Source organism: Globicephala melas, chromosome 14 (assembly GCF_963455315.2).
Source record: "Globicephala melas chromosome 14, mGloMel1.2, whole genome shotgun sequence".
NCBI lineage: Eukaryota > Metazoa > Chordata > Mammalia > Artiodactyla > Delphinidae > Globicephala > Globicephala melas.
Window position 1 is genome coordinate 75,157,246 of NC_083327.1, and position 18,047 is coordinate 75,175,292.

The 18,047-nt window shown below is 40.9% G+C and overlaps 1 protein-coding gene and 1 pseudogene across 1 annotated transcript in view; one reads left to right on the top strand and one right to left on the bottom strand.

Annotated features, from left to right (window-relative positions):
• Positions 1-18,047, bottom strand: part of SYNE1 (spectrin repeat containing nuclear envelope protein 1) — a 457,576-nt gene that overhangs the window by 384,301 nt on the left and 55,228 nt on the right. Inside the window, exon 2 of the mRNA XM_060283256.2 lies at positions 1,630-1,691. Coding sequence (XP_060139239.1) covers positions 1,630-1,691 — 62 coding nt within the window. The remainder of the gene's footprint in view (positions 1-1,629; positions 1,692-18,047) is intronic.
• LOC132593407 (importin-9 pseudogene) lies at positions 3,248-6,222 on the top strand (annotated as a pseudogene).

The window sequence follows — 18,047 nt, forward strand, 5'->3', positions numbered from 1 at the left end:
GTGGAATTTAAGGTGATTTTTACTTTCATTAAACTTTCTAAGAAGTTTATTATCAAAACGATTTACAATTAGCATGTAACCTTTTTATGATATGAAAAAACAATAACTCTATTTTCATTTTGGAAAAAAAAGAACTGTCCTCAAACGATGAGGATTCTGGAGTATAAGTAGTGGCTGTGGCCAGATGACACCAGCCAAAGCTTGAGAAAATGAGCCCCAAGGGCATTCAGTGCCTTGTCACAGGGCAGATTCTGGGTGCAGCCACTGGGCCAGAAAACTCCCATTTTACCAAGTGGCTTTTGGAGAGATTATAGGAAAGATAATCCCATTCTATCCTGTATCTAGACACATTCTTCTTTTTTTTTTTTTTTTTCAGGCTGCGTTGGGTCTTCGTTGCTGCGCGTGGGCTTTCTCTAGTTGCAGCGAGCAGGGGCTACTCTTCGTTGCGGTGCGCAGGCTTCTCACTGGGGTGGCTTCTCTTGTTGCGGAGCACGGGCTCTAGGAGCGCGGGCTTCAGTAGTGGCAGCACGCAGGCCCAGTAGTTGTGGTACACGGGCTCTAGAGCGCAGGCTCAGTAATTGTGGTGCACGGGCTTAGTTGCTCCACGGCATGTGGGATTTTCCCGGACCAGGGATCGAACCCGTGTCCCCTGCATTGGCAGGCGAATTCTCAACCACTGTGCCACAAGCGAAGTCCTAGACATTCATCTAGTCTTCTCTTTTTGCTGGATTTTGAGCTTCCCAAGGCCTGGGAAAGTGTTTTACTAGCTTTTTTCCTGTCTCCAAAGCCTATCATAGACACACAGTAAGCAGTCCATTTGTACAATGGGACTGAGATAAGCTGCCATGCTTTGTTTGCTCATGAACTATGAAAAGAGGCTTTGGAGGAGTCCGCAATCAAAAACTGCTCGTAGGATTATGCCTTGCACACGTTAGGCACTGCTCTCGGCAAAGATCCTCTAACTGAATGCAGACAATTGTCCTGTCATCTGCGTTTATTTTTACAAATGTAATGTTTTTTGGTTCACATATTTTTTCATCAGCATTATAAGAGATTAATTTTTTTGTAATGTAGCTACACGGAAATTTGTTTTATGTTAGTATTTATGTTCCAAGTCATTACAATGTATGGATACCCAGTCACCTGATACAATCTAAGGTCAGTATGGATAATCTCAGACTGATTAGCCTTTGCAGTGTCCTGCCACGACGGTTACTCTTCTATAAGAGCACCTGAGAGGGGAGCCCAGACACAATCTCCTTAGATAAAATTCTTTGCTCAGGGCAGACTACTCATTGTTTTTTTCTGCTCCAAATAGAAACAAACACAAACAAAACTCCACCATGAATTCTCCTTCTGATGTGACACACATCAGTACAGAAGAAACAACTGAATGAAATATTTCATCAAGATTCATGGAATCGACATGAAGTAACTGCTTTCGACTCTGGTTATCTATTAATTTTCTTTGAAAAAATGTTAGCAGATGCCACAATTAAACTGATAGGTGCCAACATTACTGACTTAGTTATAGTGACAATAGCCACAGCAGCATTACTTTAAACTGTGTGTTTAATGATGTATTGGCTCAAACTAAGTTAACATAGAACTCTGGGTAGTTTCCTTTACCTTGGCCAGATGAGAGTTGATCCATTTTGTAAAAGTACGTTTTTGTACTATCTCTTGCTCATCTAGAAGAAAAAAAATTATCTGGTTAGATAACATGTCATGAAGTTGTATCATGAAAAAAATTCATAGTTACACAACTCTAGAAATGATTATTATATTATTTTATCTTATAATTCATTTTACCAATTATTGTCTTGAAGGAAGAGCCAGTGAAACTTCAAATATATTAGGCAAGTCAATTATTTATTTAAAAATTATCAGCAAATGCTTTAAAATTTGCAATATGTTAGCCCTATGTTTCTCTTCATTCATTTATTGAAAGTTCACTGAATAATTAAACCTCAATAAATCTGTTTTTTAAAAAGTTCACTTGAGACCAACTAAGTGCCAAGTTTTACGTGTGGTGCAAAGGGATGCGGAGAGATGAAGAGGACACAGTCTCTACCATGATATATCTAAAGGTAAATATCTAGAAGACAACATAGGCAGTACGCTTTTTGACATCGGTCTTAGTAATACCCATCAAACTAAAAAGCTTTTGCACAGTAAAGGAAACTATCAGCAAAATGAAAAGGCTGCCTACTGAATGGGAGTAGATATTTGCAAAAGATGTACCTGATAAGAGGTTAATATCCAAAATATACAAAGAACTCACGTAACTCAACATCAAAAAAAATAACAACCCAATTGAAAAATGGGCAGAGGATCTGAATAGACATTTTTCCAAAGAAGACACGCACATGGCCAATAGGTACATGAAAAGATGCTCAGCATCACTAATCATCAGGGAAATGCAAATCAAACCACAATGAGATACCGTCTCACACTTATTAGATGGCTATTATCAAAAAGACAACAAGTAACAAGCGCTAGAGAAAATAACAAGGATGTAAAGAAAAGGAAACCCTTATGCACTATTGGAGGGAACGTAAACTGGTGCACCAACTGTGGAAAACAGTATAGAGATTCCTCAAAAAATTTAAAAATGGAACTACCATATGATCCAGCAACTCCACTCCGGGGTATTTAGAAAACAAAAACACTAATTAGAAAAGATATATGCATCCCTATGTTCACTGCAGCGTTATTTACAGTAGCCAAGAAGATATGGAAGCAATCTAAGTGCCCATCAACAGATCAATGGATAAAGAACAAAGAACATGATGTGGTGTGTGTGTATATATATATATATATATATATACACACACACACACATATATGAAATGGAATATTACTCAGCCATTAAAAAAACAAGTGAAAGCTTGCCATTTGCAACAACATGGATGGACCTAGAGGGTATTATGCTAGGTGAAATCAGTCAGAAAGAAAAAGACAAATACTGTACGATTTCACTTATATGTGAAATCCAAAAAAATCAAAAAAAATGAACAAACATAAAAAAGAGAAACAGAGTCATAGATACAGAGAACAAGCAGGCAGTTGCTGGGAGGGTTTGAATGGAGGAGAGAAGTAGGTGAGGGAGATTAAGAGGTACAAACTTCCAGTTACAAAATGAGTCACAGGTATTAAATGTACAGCTCGGGGACTACAGTTAATAACGATGTGATGCCTTTGTAGGGTGACAGACGGCAACTAGTCTTATGGTGATCACTCCGAAATGCATAGACACAGTGGATCACTGTGTTGTGTAACAGGAACTAACACAGTGTTTAGGTCAATTACACTTCAAAAACAGGCAAAGTCGCAGAAAAAGAGATCAGACTTATGGTTAGCAGAGGTGGGATGTGGGGAGGGGGAACTGGATGAAGCTGGTCGAAAGGTGAGAACTTCCAGTTACAAGAGAAATAAGTATTAGGGATTTAATATACATGATAAATACAATCAACGCTGCTGTGTGTTATATATGAAAATGGTAAATCCTAAGAGTTCTCATCACAAGGAAAACAATTTTTCTCTACTTCTTTAATTTTGTGTCTACAGAGATGAGGGATGTTCACTAAACTGTTTGTGATAGTCATTTCATGATTATGTAAGTCAAATCATTATGCTGTACACCTTAAACTTATACAGTGCTGCACGTCAATTATGCCTCAATAAAACTGTAAGAAAAAAAGTAGCAAAGTCAAAAAATTATAATAAAGGTAAATATTTAGAGGTGGAGAGAGACAAGAAAGGGCACATGTGTAGTGGAGGGTTATAGAGTAATGCAACAAGATAGAGGCATTACAGGAATTTCACCAGATGAGTAGTGCAGTGAACACACTATAATAGGGTAACCTCCCCAAATTCCCACCTCCTGGAGTAAACACCTTTGTGTGGGCAACTGCAACCAGAACTTGTGAATTGCTTCTAATCAACAGAACACAGCAACGGGTGATGTGATGCCACACCCATGAACATGTTACTTTATGTAAGATTCCTTCTGAGCTGACTGGAGTGACAGGTTCTCCTGCTGTCTTAAAGAAGCAAACAGCCACACTGTGAACAGTCCATGGAGAGGGCCCCAGAGCAGAGAACTGCAGGCTGCCTCTGGAAGTTGGGGGGCAGCCTCCAGCCAAGAGGCAGGAAGAAGCTCTGTCATACACAAGGAAATGAATTCTGCTAACAACCTGAATGAGTTCAAAAGTGGATTCTTCCCTCATTCAGCCTCCGGATGAGAATGCCGCCCAGCTGACACCCTGATTGTGGACTTGTGAGACCCTGAGCAGAGGGCACAGGTAGCTGCATGGACTACCACACAAATTGTGGACTACCCACAAATGTTTGGAGATAATAAACGAACGCTGTTTTAAACTGCTAAGTTTGGTAATTTGTTATGCAATAAGATAAAACTAATATACAAAGAAAAAAATGTTGGCGTCTGGAAGGCTTTATTTTTTAATATGTATCTTTATTGGAGTATAATTGCTTTACCTTATTGTGTTAGTTTCTGCTGTACGACAAAGTGAATCAGCTCTATGTATACATATATCCCCATATCCCCTCCCTCTTGTGTCTCCTCCCACCCTCCCTATCCCACCCCTCTAGGTGGTCACAAAGCACCGAGCTGATCTCCCTGTGCTATACAGCAGCTTCCCACTAGCTATCTATTTTACATTTGGTAGTGTATATATGTCAGTGTTACTCTCCCACTTCGTCCCAGCTTGCCCTTCCCCCGCTGTGTCCTCAAGTCCATTTTCTATGTCTGCGTCTTTATTCCTGCCCTGCCACTAGGTTCATCAGTACGGTTGTTTTACATTCCGTATATGTGCGTTAGCATATGGTATTTTTCTCTTTCTGACTTACTTCACTCTGTACGACAGACTCTAGGTCCATCCACCTCACTACAAATAACTCAATTTCGTTCCTTTTTATGGCTGAGTAATATTCCATTGTATATATGTGCCACATCTTCTTTATCCATTCATCTGTTGTTGGACATTTAGGATGTTTCCATGACCTGGCTATTGTAAATAGTGCTGCAATGAACATTGTGGTATATGTATGTTTTTGAATTATGGTTTTCTCAGGGTATATGCCCAGGAGTGGGATTGCTGGGTCGTATGGTAGTTTTATTTTTAGTTTTTTAAGGAACCTCCATACTGTTCTCCATAGTGGCTGTATCAATTTACATTCCCACCAACAGTGCAGGAGGGTTCCCTTTTCTCCACACCCTCTCCAGCATTAACTGTTTGTAGATTTTGTGACGACGGCCATGCTGACTGGTGTGAGATGCCAGCTCACTGTGGTTTGATTTGCATGACTACAACGGGCTGTGGTGTGTGATGCAGGTGCTGGGCCCCCGCACCTCCGAGTTCACCACCGCCTTCGCGGGCCGCCTCGCGTCCACCCTCATCTCCAAGGCGGGGTGGGAGCTGGGGGAGAGCCTGGACCAGATTTTCCATGCCATCCTCAGCTAGACGCAGCAGGCAGAGACGCTCAGCGGCATGCGGTCCCTGATCACGGTGTTCGCCCACACGGTGCACACTCAGCTGGAGCCCCTCCTAGAGTTCCTGTGCAGCCTCCTGGGGCCCAGAGGCAAGCCCGCCCTGGAGTTCGCAATGGCCGAGTAGACCAGCCGGCAGCACCTGTTCTACGGGCAGTACGAGCGCAAAGCCAGCTCTGTGGCGCTGTGTAAGCTGTTCCACACGGCATCCACGCGGATGACAAGCGGCTACAGGACAACCGCATGAAGGGGGCGGAGATCTATGGCCTGGACGAGGGCACCCACACCCGCTCCAAGTCAGCCCAGAACGCTGAGTGCTGCACCAACTTTCCTCTGCTGGTCAAGACCCTGAAGCTGATCATCAACGAGCTGTCCAACGTCATGGAGGCCAAGGCCACCCGCCAGGCCGCCCTGCAGAGTGAAGCCAAGATGACTCCAGTGACACGTGGGAGGAACGGGAGGACGACGACGAGGAGGACGGCTTAACCCTTGCCTGATATTCTCGCCACTCGTAAATACGAAGAGCGTTACTACAGGGACGATGCGGAACACGACCCTGACTCCCTGAAGGACCCTCTCTAACAGACGGATTTGCAGGCGCACCTCACACATTTCCTCTGCCAGTTCGCTCACAGCCCTGCTACGTGGTGTTCTCAGGCCACCTCAACAATCATGACAGGCGGGTTCTGCAGACCACTGGCATTTGAAAAGGGCCTCCTCCGGCCTGCCACACACCGTTTTGCAACAAAGTGAGCAGAAGGAAAGAAATCGTAAAGATCAGAGCAGAAATAAATGAAAAAGAAGGAAGGCAACAACAGCAAAGATCAATAAAAGCAAAAGCTGGTTCTCTGAGAAGACAAACAAAATTGATAAACCATTAGCCAGACTCATCAAGAAAAAAAAGGGAGAAGACTCAAATCAACAGCATTAGAAATGAAAAAGAAGTAACAACTGACACCGTAGAAACACAAAGGATCATGAGACACTACTACAAGCAACTCTATGCCAATAAAATGGACAACCTGGAAGAAATGGACACATTCTTAGAAAAGTATAACCTTCCGAGACTGAACCAGGAAGAAATAGAAAATATGAACAGACCAAGCACAAGCCCTGAAATTGAGACTGTGCTGAAAAATCTTCCAACAAACAAAAGCCCAGGACCAGATGGCTTCACAGGCCAATTCTATCAAACATTTAGAGAAGAGCTAACACCTATCCTTCTCACACTCTTCCAAAGTATAGCAGAGGGAGGAACACTCCCAAACTCATTCTACGAGGCCACCATCACCCTGATACCAAAACCAGACAAGGATGTCACAAAGAAAGAAAAGTACAGGCCAATATCACTGACGAACACAGGTGCAAAAATCCTCAACAAAATACTAGCAAACAGAATCCAACAGCACATTAAAAGGATCATACATCATGATCAAGTGGGGTTTATCCCAGGAATGAAGGACTTAATTAGAGATATAAAGAGATGAAGGCCAGAGAGAGGGGCCAATGTAACACCTTTCAAGGAAAGGGTGAATTCTGCTCTTTCCATCAACATCTACTGTGTGCCAACTGTTGGCTGTAAACTAGATGTTGTGAGAATGAAAGATGAACAAGATACCATTTCAATTCCTCACCCTCTGAAAGGTAATGCTCAAGGAAACATAACTTCAGCTTTCTAAAAAAGGACCTTTTGGCTAAAGTCTAAACATTAAGTTCTAGAGAGGGAGAGCTGGAGCTGAGCTCTCCTGAGCTTTGGTTCAGAATCCTGGACTGCCTACTAGAATATAAGCCCCATGAGGACAGCAACTTGGTTCCCAATGCCTACAAATGTTACAAATAAATCCTGTTGAATGAATAAACGAATAAAATAAACAACAAAGCCTTTAAATTTAGAGAAAATTTGGATATATCCATAAAATTTAAAGAACGCCATTATTTCTAATGCACATTAAACATGCACTTTATTTTTTTTTATTATTTTTTTTTTTTTGTGGTACGCGGGCCTCTCACTGTTGTGGCCTCTCCCGTTGCGGAGCACAGGCTCCGGACGCGCAGGCTCAGCGGCCATGGCTCATGGGCCCAGCCGCTCCGCGGCGCACGAAACCTTCCCGGACAGGGGCACGAACCCGTGTCCCCTGCATCGGCAGGCGGACTCCCAACCACTGTGCCACCAGGGAAGCCCCTAAACATGCACTTTTAACTTTCAAGTAACGACCAGAAACAAACCCAGGTGGTCTTGGGATCAGATGCGGAGGGAGGCTGAAGGACACAGAAAGACTGTTAGCAGAGGCTGAAAGAACAGTGAGGAAACTGCTAGCTGGGACTGGAAGGAGAGCGACACATATTTTATGCGTTATACATTCTGTCATTGGTAGTAACTTGAACTTCTGCAACTGGCTAGGGAGACTTCCCTGCAGAAAGCTGTCAGCCGGCTTCTTTCAGCTGCGCATTTTATGGTACTGGAAGAAAGGGAGATGAACCAAAGAAGGAACTATTTAGTTTGCAAACAGAATTTACAGGAAACATAGGAGACCTCTGATATGGCGCATCAGACAATATAATGGTTAGTCATTGTCAGTCTGCCCTGGAAGAAGATTTGCAAAGTAAAACATAGCTTCAGGACAACAATCAATCTAGACTGTGACTGTAAGAACCATTGTTAAGAACTCAGAAAGATTTAAGGCAGTGTCTGTTTGTTTTTTAATTAATTTATTTATTTATTATTTATTTTTTCAGTGTTTGATTGATGTTCTCAGCCAAACCATCTTCTAAGAATCTTTTTTTTTTAATTTTAATTAATTTATTTATTTTTGGCTGTGTTGGGTCTTCTTTTCTGTGCGAGGGCTTTCTCCAGTTGCGGCAAGCGGGGGCCACTCTTCATCGCGGTGCGTGGGCCTCTCATTGTCGCGGCCTCTCTTGTTGCGGAGCACAGGCTCCAGAGGCGCAGGCTCAGTAGTTGTGGCTCACGGGCTTAGTTGCTCCGCGGCATGTGGGATCTTCCCAGGCCAGGGCTCGAACCTGTGTCCCCTGCATTGGCAGGCAGACTCTCAACCACTGCGCCACCAGGGAAGCCCTCTAAGAATCTTAAGGGCACTGCCCACTGCAGCCTCACATGTGCTCCAAAGCTGATTTCAGACTTTGGGTTTGGGGGGCCACAGAATGAACTCCAAGCAGATTTTCAGGAAGCCACCAAACCTGTTAAGCCAAAATGCCACTGGTCTGCACTACAGGGACAGGACAGCTCAAAACGAGGAGAAGACTGGAACCGCAGCTTTATACGGCTCAGACTATCAGCACAAACATGAGCCACTTCTTATCAAGAAGACAGGGGGCTTCCCTGGTGGCGCAGTGGTTGAGCGTCTGCCTGCCAATGCAGGCGACACAGGTTCGAGCCCTGGCCTGGGAAGATCCCACATGCCGCGGAGCGGCTGGGCCCGTGAGCCATGGCTGCTGAGCCTGCGCGTCCGGAGCCTGTGCTCCACAACGGGAGAGGCCACAACAGTGAGAGGCCCGCGTATGGCAAAAAAAAGACAGGGAATGACCCTTGCGCTTGAATTAAAGGAGGGGGCCACGGGTGCCTGGCTGGACTTCAGAACACGACTGCCATATCCTTTCCATTCTTCCCTTCTTCGGACAGAAGCATCCATTGCAATGGTCCTTCCCCGTCTCATCACTGCATGTTGGATGAATGGGGAGAGTAACTTCTCTTTTTAGTTTCCAGGTCTGGGGACTGACAGAAATTACACCCGAGGGCCCTCCTCTGTATCTGGACCAGATGCAGATCACACGAGACTGGAGGTGGAGCTTGATCACATAATTGGATGAGACTTCTGATGTCTTGAGAGGGAATGAGTGTATTTTGATGTAGAAAGAATATAAAGCACAGTGATCAGAGGACAGATATTAAATTATGGACAAAAAATCTCCCAGTCCCAGCAGGCATCCTCCTTTGCAACGTGACTCTGCCCTTCCTCGCCTCAAGGGCAGAACTGATTTCCCCTCTCCTTGAGTTTGATCTTGCATTGTATTTGCTCTGATCAATAATGCAGCAGAAATGACTGTATCATCTGCTTCTAGGCCTTAAGAACTCTTACAGTTTCTATTTTAGCTGTCTTGGATCCCTGTCCTAAATTCACCAAGCAAGGAAAGCAGTCTCTATTGGAGGAGGGTCCATGTGGAGAAGAACTGAGATGCCCTATCCAATAGGCAGAACCAACGGCCAAACACGTGGGTGAGGTCATCCTGAACCTTCTAGTCTGGCCAACGCTGCAGATGAACACAAACCAGGTGAAGCCAGCAAATTGAGACTCATCTAAGGCTTCAGAGTTGATGCATCTGTTACTCCTCCCTCCCACATCCCCATACATACCTGATTACAAATTCCTCCAGGAAAAGAGCATTTTCCCCATCATTGTATCCCTAGAAATGAACCCACTGCCTGGAACATTGCCTTCTATATGTGTTCCTCAGAAAACCATCCATGTTTAACTATGAACTAACCAGCCAACCCACAGGTTATGAGAAATGATGAATTATGATTGTTTTAGCTACAAAGTTTTGAAGTGGTTTGTTACACAGCAAAGGCTAACTAAACAAAGGCATTTACTTGTGTGACAGATACACACGTGCGCGTGTGCGCATGCACACACACACACACACACACACACACACCTCCTTCACTCTGTCTTCTATAAAAGAAAGATTCTAGGCTTGCTTGATTGGGTCTACCTTCTGGGTCTTTGGTGTTCTGATCAGATGAGCAATGGAGAGAAAAGTGGCAAGGAACAAGGGAATCCGAAGTTACTCTGCACAAGTTCAGCACAGACTAATGGGAGAGGACAGAGAAGGAGAGGAAGGGAGAAGATCAAGAGCCAGTGGAAGAGTGAGATTGAGGAAAAAGATGAGAAAAGGGCATTTTTAAGGATTTTTGCCTGTATTGAGTGCTCTAATCACTGCTTCAATTTTTTTCAAGCACACGTCAGTAAAGACAGTGCTCCTAAGATCTTTGGAAGTGGAGTTGTATTTCTTTTGTATGTAAAACCAGTGACTAGATAAAAAGAGCCCACTTTCATTAAAGTCACATTTGTAAAATTTAGTACCATCTCACTTTAAATCTAAGGCACAAGGGATGAGAAGAATATAATTATCTCAGTTCCTAAATCAGAAATTTCTCAACCTCAACCCCACTGACAGTTTGGGCAGGATAATTATTTGTCATATTATGAGAGGCTGTCCCATGCATTATAGGACATTTGGCAGCATCCCTTGCCTTTACTCATGAGTTGCCAGTTTGAAAGTGGCAGCTTTGACGTTAAAGTCAAAGTCTGTCTGACTTCAGAGTCTCTCTTAGACTTGACCTGGGTACTTGGCAATGAACTTGGATCACAGGCGTGGAGCACCTTGGATGTTTTCCTCTGTCTGTGGCTCTTTAAGATGTGTCATTATGACTATCAAAAATGTCTCCAGACTGTCAAAACTCTGCTGGTGAAGAATCATCCCAGTTGAGAATAAACTATGTCCTTTGTATCTATGTGTAACAATGGGAATGAAGTGGTATGAACATCTTAAAAATTTATATCTGTTTCAATTGAATTATTATTGCCCAATTAACTACTCCAAAACATCACTATCATATTGGGTTATTCCCACTGTTTGTATATTTATTTAGACAAAAATTTACCCGAGATATATTAATTTAAGAAGTGTCAAAATGCAGTAAGTCAAGGACATTTGCTGAAAGATGGCATGATTTTTCCAATATGAATAAAATATCCTACGATGTCTGAGATATTGTCATTTAAATCTGGAAAATTTGGTCTTACGTGATAGGGAGTGGGTGGGAGAGGAGAGGGTGTGTAAATCCTGTTAACGTGTTTGGTTTATTTAACTATTCTAAACCTTCTAAATTTTTTTTTTCGGAAATGTATAAAACAAAACAAAACAAAAGATAGTCTTTCAGCTCCAGTTGGCTATCGTTAGTTAAAAATATAGTCTGAACCATTCATTGTAACATTTTAATTTTATCACTGTCAGGCAAGGAAAAGCAAATAGCATATGTCAGTCAGCAAATTACAAGAAAATTTAAATATTTAGAGAATTTTCATATATTTGTTTGGGAGGCAGTTAAATATGGGTGGTTTTCTAAGGACACACAGATCAGACAACGTTCCAGGCAGTGGGTTAGTCTCTAGGGAAACAACGATGGAGGAAATGCTTTCTTACCATGAGGAATTTTAATTAGGTATGTATGGGGGTGTGGGAGAGAGAAGGTAATACATACATCAGCCTTGAACCTTTAAATAGGCCTCAATTTCATACATTTTTAGTAAAAATCATTTGGTGAAAAAAAAAACTCACCTAAATTGAGAAGAGCCTGTTTATAATCTTTCTTTACCCCACTTAATGTTAAAATTCATACTTTGCTTTGCAGAAATAGTAATGTCTCTGATTACAAAGACACAGTCTCTGATTGGGGGTGATACATACCATGTGGCCGGCCCACCATATTATATTTCTAAAGTGCAAACGGTCCTGAATTTGAAAACAAAGCTTAGACTTCTGCATAAAGGATTGTGTGTACAATATAGAAAAACAATGATAGACATGTGCCCTACAGAGGAGTAATAATCATAATAAAGAGAAGATAAGCATAAATATAATGAGAGTGAAAGCAGCAGAGTTCATTATGGCCATTCATACGGTGGCTTCCTGCAATATCTTCTAGCTCTAAATAAAGACAATAAATTTGAACAGTTTCTCCAGAACTTTGGTAGTTTTTTTTCTGTCACTTTTTTCTTTCTCTATTTGTGGGTATAAACATTGCAAAAGAAAATAATCTCATGGTGAATTCATAAAAACACCTTATATTTTTACAACACTTGAATTTACTCTCGTTTCCGTGTATACTTCTCATTTGATTCACACAAGTAGCCTGGCTGAGCAGACAGAGGAGGTATCATTAGCCCAGAAGGAAATAAGGAAATGAAGCATGGTGGGGTTAAGAAATATGCCAGAAATCTAGAAACTGAAATGAAGTCTAGGAAGTTACAGAACCACGGCCAGAATTTAGGAAGTCTTACTCCTATTCTAATTTTGATCCATTCTCTGATTGTTTGATTCATGTATTTAACAAATGTCATTATGCCCCTCCTGTATGCCAGCACCCGCTTCTGACCAGCTAGGGATGCAACTGGAGAGGATGGGTGTGGTTCCTTACAGTCCAATAGGGAGGACAGGAATCAAAAAGAAGCACATCACAGCCCAAGTTCTGTGTATGCAGCACAAAGGAAAAACAGTGGCGTGGCATATGTGAGAGGATTAAAAAGAAAAAGAAAAAGACCACAGTGGAGGAAATTAAAGGCAACATGAATGTGGAAAAAAAAAAAAAGCCAGTCCCTACAGTTTGCAAGGATGGGAACTAATGGGAAAATTCTGCTTCTATATCTAAAATTTTTCCTAATAAGTTACATAAAAAGGCAAATGATAGGGCTTCCCTGGTGGCGCAGTGGTTGGGAGTCCGCCTGCCGATACAGGGGACATGGGTTCGTGCCCCGGTCTGGGAGGATCCCACATGCCGCGGAGCGGCTGGGCCCGTGAGCCATGGCCGCTGAGCCTGCACGTCCGGAGCCTGTGCTCTGCAACGGGAGAGGCCACAACAGTGAGAGGCCCAAGTACCGCAAAAAAAAAAAAAGGCAAATGATAAAGAAAAGGTGAGGACAATTGAGCTAGGCCGTGTATATTCCACCAGCTTCCTGAGTTACAAGCTATGAGGACCTCTCCTCCCCAGGGACACCTTGACCTCCTGTCTTCAATTCTCCAACTTTTTCCCTCCCTCCTTCTGGGCCCACCTCGCCCCTGTTGTGGCACCCTCCACAGAAACAGAATTCAACCAGAAGTTCGTGAAAGCTGGCTCACATACAAATGATTCCCCTTCCCCATCTCTATATTTCTATCTGCCTTGGTATGATCATTTGTCAAGGTCAAGCTAACAGAGAAGAGGACTCTAGAAGGAATTTTGTCAGTAGGAAGTGTTTGGGGGGATATGCTCTCAAAACCAACACTTTTAAGGGCATGAGGGAAGCAGGGTTTTAGAGAGGGAGATGCTGACCTGAGATGCAATTAGCTGGGGTGGTCCTTCAGAGAGGTCCTAAATGGAAATAAGGGGCAGGGACCTTGCACCCACTGGCAGGATATGGGCTGCCCTATCGAGAGGCATACCTCAGATGAGGCAAATCCCCTGGGCTGAGGACACATCCTGGGGAGGGGCTCAGCTGTGAGACGTACACCTATGACATACTGAATACAGAGGGAGGCAACATTTGCTTTCATATCTGTTCAACACCAGAGTCAAACCCTTTATCACCATGAGATGTTGCTTTCTCCATTTATTTCTAAACGAACACTGTTTCCAAGGACCACTGTTTCACTTTTCTGAGGACTGAATTAGAAGTGTGGCAACAAAGAGGACAGTGCAAAGAAAGGGAAAGGGCCACACCCCTCATGAGACTACCAATTTCATGGAGTTCTCCAAAATGTGTCAGACGTCTATTCTTCTACCAGATTGAATGGTTGCTCACTGATTCACATGCTTTCTCTAGCCAACCAACCAAGCTTGGTTCTGCCTTTCTCCCTTCTAGGCCTGCCTGCCTAGGTACCTTTTCTACTTCTCCAACCAGACAACTCTGGCAACCACTATCCATTCCTGCCCTCTGTCTGGCTTCATGGCACCATCTATCCTGTCTGAGTCCTTCTCCCACAGATGATGCCTCTCTCCCAGCTCTTAAACACCATTGGTCAGGAGCCAGATGAATGGATAAAGAAGATGTGGTACATATATACAATGGAATATTACTCAGCCAAAAAAAAGGAATGAAATAATGCCATTTGCAGCAACAATGGAAGGACCCAGTGATTATCATACTAAGTGAAGTAAGTCAGACAAAGACAAATACCATATGATATCGCTTATATGTGGAATCTAAACAAATGATACAAACGAACTTATATCCAAAACAGAAACAGACCCACAGATGTAGAAAACAAACTTATGGTTACCAAAGGGGAAAGGGGGGCATGAAGAAATTAGGAGTTTGGGATTAAAATTACACACTACATATATAAAATAGATAACAAACAAGGCCCTACTATATCGCGAAGGGAACTATACTCAATATTTTCTAATAAGCTATAAGGGAAAATAATCTATATAATATATAAGAATATATATAAATATATATATAAAAATCAGTTTTCTGTATACCTGAAACTAACAGAACATTGTAAATCAACTATACTTCAATTTAAAAAAAAAAGAAAAAGTTGCTAAGTAGTGGCATGTGGGCAGAATCTGAGCCCAAAATGTGTTTTCTTTCACCAGCAACGTTCTAAGAAAACATTTTAATTTGAGTGTTTTTAGGTGTGACTTAACATTTCCCAGTTTTCCACAGATGCATTACTCGCTATCTTCTTAAACCAGCCACATCTCAAATCACCTGAAGGTAAATGAGTTTAAAACGTCTAGAAAAGAGGAAGACCTGACTTCCATATAGGCAGAGATGGGAAGGGAGATAAGGAGGGAATATGACGAGAAATCTTAGGAAGAGGTAATAAGCAGAATAAAGACTGTCCCAATATAAAAAGAAGCTATTGCACTTTTTTGATATGGTTATTTTAATTACATGCTTGGCAAAAGGCGAAGAGGTTTCTGTTCACTTTCTCCACCCCATCGCCCAATATTTTAAATTGGTATAAATTTAAATAACTGCACTATTTCAACTGAATTATTTCAAGGAAACTCAGAACAATCAGAACTAAATAAAAGTTATTTGTTAGATAAAGGAAACATATGTTTTGGTACATGTATATAAAAATGTAAGATTTTGGTGTTTTTATATAACCAAACACCAGATTCCAAGTTTCAATCAGCTATAAAAATGCATGGTACATTTTATATAAAACTTTGGAAATTACCAGAACATATATCAAGAGGAATTTATTAACAGTATATTCCAGGTAGCCAAACACCAGCATAAGACTTTCTACTGTGTCTACATTTTACTTACATCAGGTAAGTAAAATGGTGCAGCTACCTAAGTATGTTTTGGGGCGTCACCACTGAGGAAAAATTGTTAGGATTCCAGAAGCAAAGTTGGGTGCATCTGGTTACCATCCTCTAGAATCGACACACAACAGTAAGGAGGAGAAATTTTGAGTCATCCTCTTATTTTATAAGAAGTCTAAAAACAAAATTAAAAATATGATGAAAGAATTCCATTACATTCACATAAAGATATGTCAGTGTACTTTTAAAATTAGAATTTAAAAATAATAAAACTGGAAGTAAAAAAATAAAATAAGCCATAAGAGACTATGACAAATTTTTGACTTGAGATTGAGACTTCAAGAATATTTTGGTCACTAATTTGAAGATATTTAGCTCTGTCATAAATGTTATAACACTGATGTCTTAACTTTCAGAAACCATCTCTTAAAAATACTTAAATGTAAATCATCTATATTTCTGTTTTAAAATTTTGCTTTTATCTTAGCATTCCTAGCAAACTTTCACAATTCAGGCTTTCACTATAAATGGTTTAGTGAATAACCATTTCACTAAATGGTTTTAGGTTTCCCAAAAGCATGAGCATACATCAGTAGTATTCATTTCACTTCTATCAGGTTCAGGTTCAGATAAAATAGGAAGAGAAAAAATATTTCACTTGAGTTGTTTTAAAATCTTCTCTACATAATATCAGTTTTTTGTACCAGGGATCCACACTGGAATTATATCAGAAGAAAGAGTACACACACACACACACACACACACACACACACACACACACACACACACACAGGCACCAACAACAAATAATACCTTTTATCGCACCAGGAGTCTTGAAGGTTGTTTTTATCATATTCCACCTTCTATGGTGGCTTTTGGGAGTTGTCCCAATTCAGTCAGTATCTAAACCAAACACAGCTTTCACCAAGGGAACTTTCAACTCTCCTTGCAGCACTGTCCTTAAAGTATCCCTACAGCAACCCCTCTATAAAAGCATATTCTTCTTCTCTCAGTGTTTAGCTTTACCCCCTGCTTACTGACCACATGCACTGCTCCCTAATGCCAGGGTTTCCACAAAGACAGTTTTCACATCGATTTATAAAAAGTGCTTCAGATGCATTTTCAGGGGAAAAAAAATGACACCTTTTTCAGTCAGCGTTTAGGAATTCAGGCATTCTTATTATGTTAAAAACTTAATAACTTTAAAGGCTTTTTTAATTGAAAAAAATCATTCAATTTATTCCAAGTCCCCAATTTTAACCTTAGATATATATGTAAATTTTTAATTTTAGAATCTGAGAGAAAGAAATTCAATGAATCCTTTGTAAACAATATTACATTGGCATTTAGTTTCTCATAGTTATATTTACATAGGATATAATCTGGTTTATTTCTAATTTGTTCTTTGAGTTTGCTGGATTCTTTTCCAAATGTCTAATGTTGTGGAACACACATTAAAAGTTATAATTACCATATTAGGAATACACATTTAACAAGTTGCTAAGGAAGTCACACTGCTTTTAAATATATATATATATATATGCAAACAATATTGGAAAGATTTTACATTATTTAAATACATTATTTTTTGTGTGGCTTTACTTTAAAGCCACACAAAAAATGAACAAATACACATGCAAGAATCCACAGAGTATTTCAAAAGTTCCATGTTATGCTTCCTAAGGCGGTTTAAGACTAGATCCCCAAGGAAGAAATGTTTACAGATTTGTGGGTCTCTGCAGGCTAGAATAAAAGAATTCCTTGACCTGGGATTTCGAGGCAAAATAGAAAACAGTTGTAGCCATACTCATGCCTGTTAAGCGACACAACAAAATTAGCAACGGGATTGTTTTCATTTTTCTATCCCATTTAGAGTAACGAATGTTTACTGTGATATAAAATTTGTTAATCCCAAAAGTTTGTTTCTAAAGAATGCTGGCTATTACCATGACTTAGAAAAAAATCCCTACAGTTCAGTAGAGGCAAAAATGGAATAATCAATTTTCTCAGAAGTAAATTTTGGGCTCTGTGAGTAAAAAAGACCTGATTTGGAATCCCAGCATCAACATTCACTGTGAGACCTTAAAAAGGTGACTCAGCCGTTTTATGCCTCAGTTGACTCATATGTAAAACAGAGATGAAAATAGTAACATGAGCCCTACAGCATCACTGTAATGATTTAATTAGGTGGCTAAACTTTGTATTGCTTCAAAATGTCCTCTTAATCAGACACCTGCCTTGATGAAAGAAAAAAATAAATAAAACAACTCTAAGGAAGGATATATTTCTAAGCAATGGTAGAAAAGAAATAAGATGAAAATAATTTACAATAGATTTACAAATAGGGTCTTATCCTTTCAAATTTCTCATTTAAACCTTATTTCCATTCCATAAGCAGTGCCTCAGTGCTGACTAAGGGCAAAGAACTGTGGGGATGAAAAGTTAGGTTAAACAGAGTTTGTAGTCCTAAAG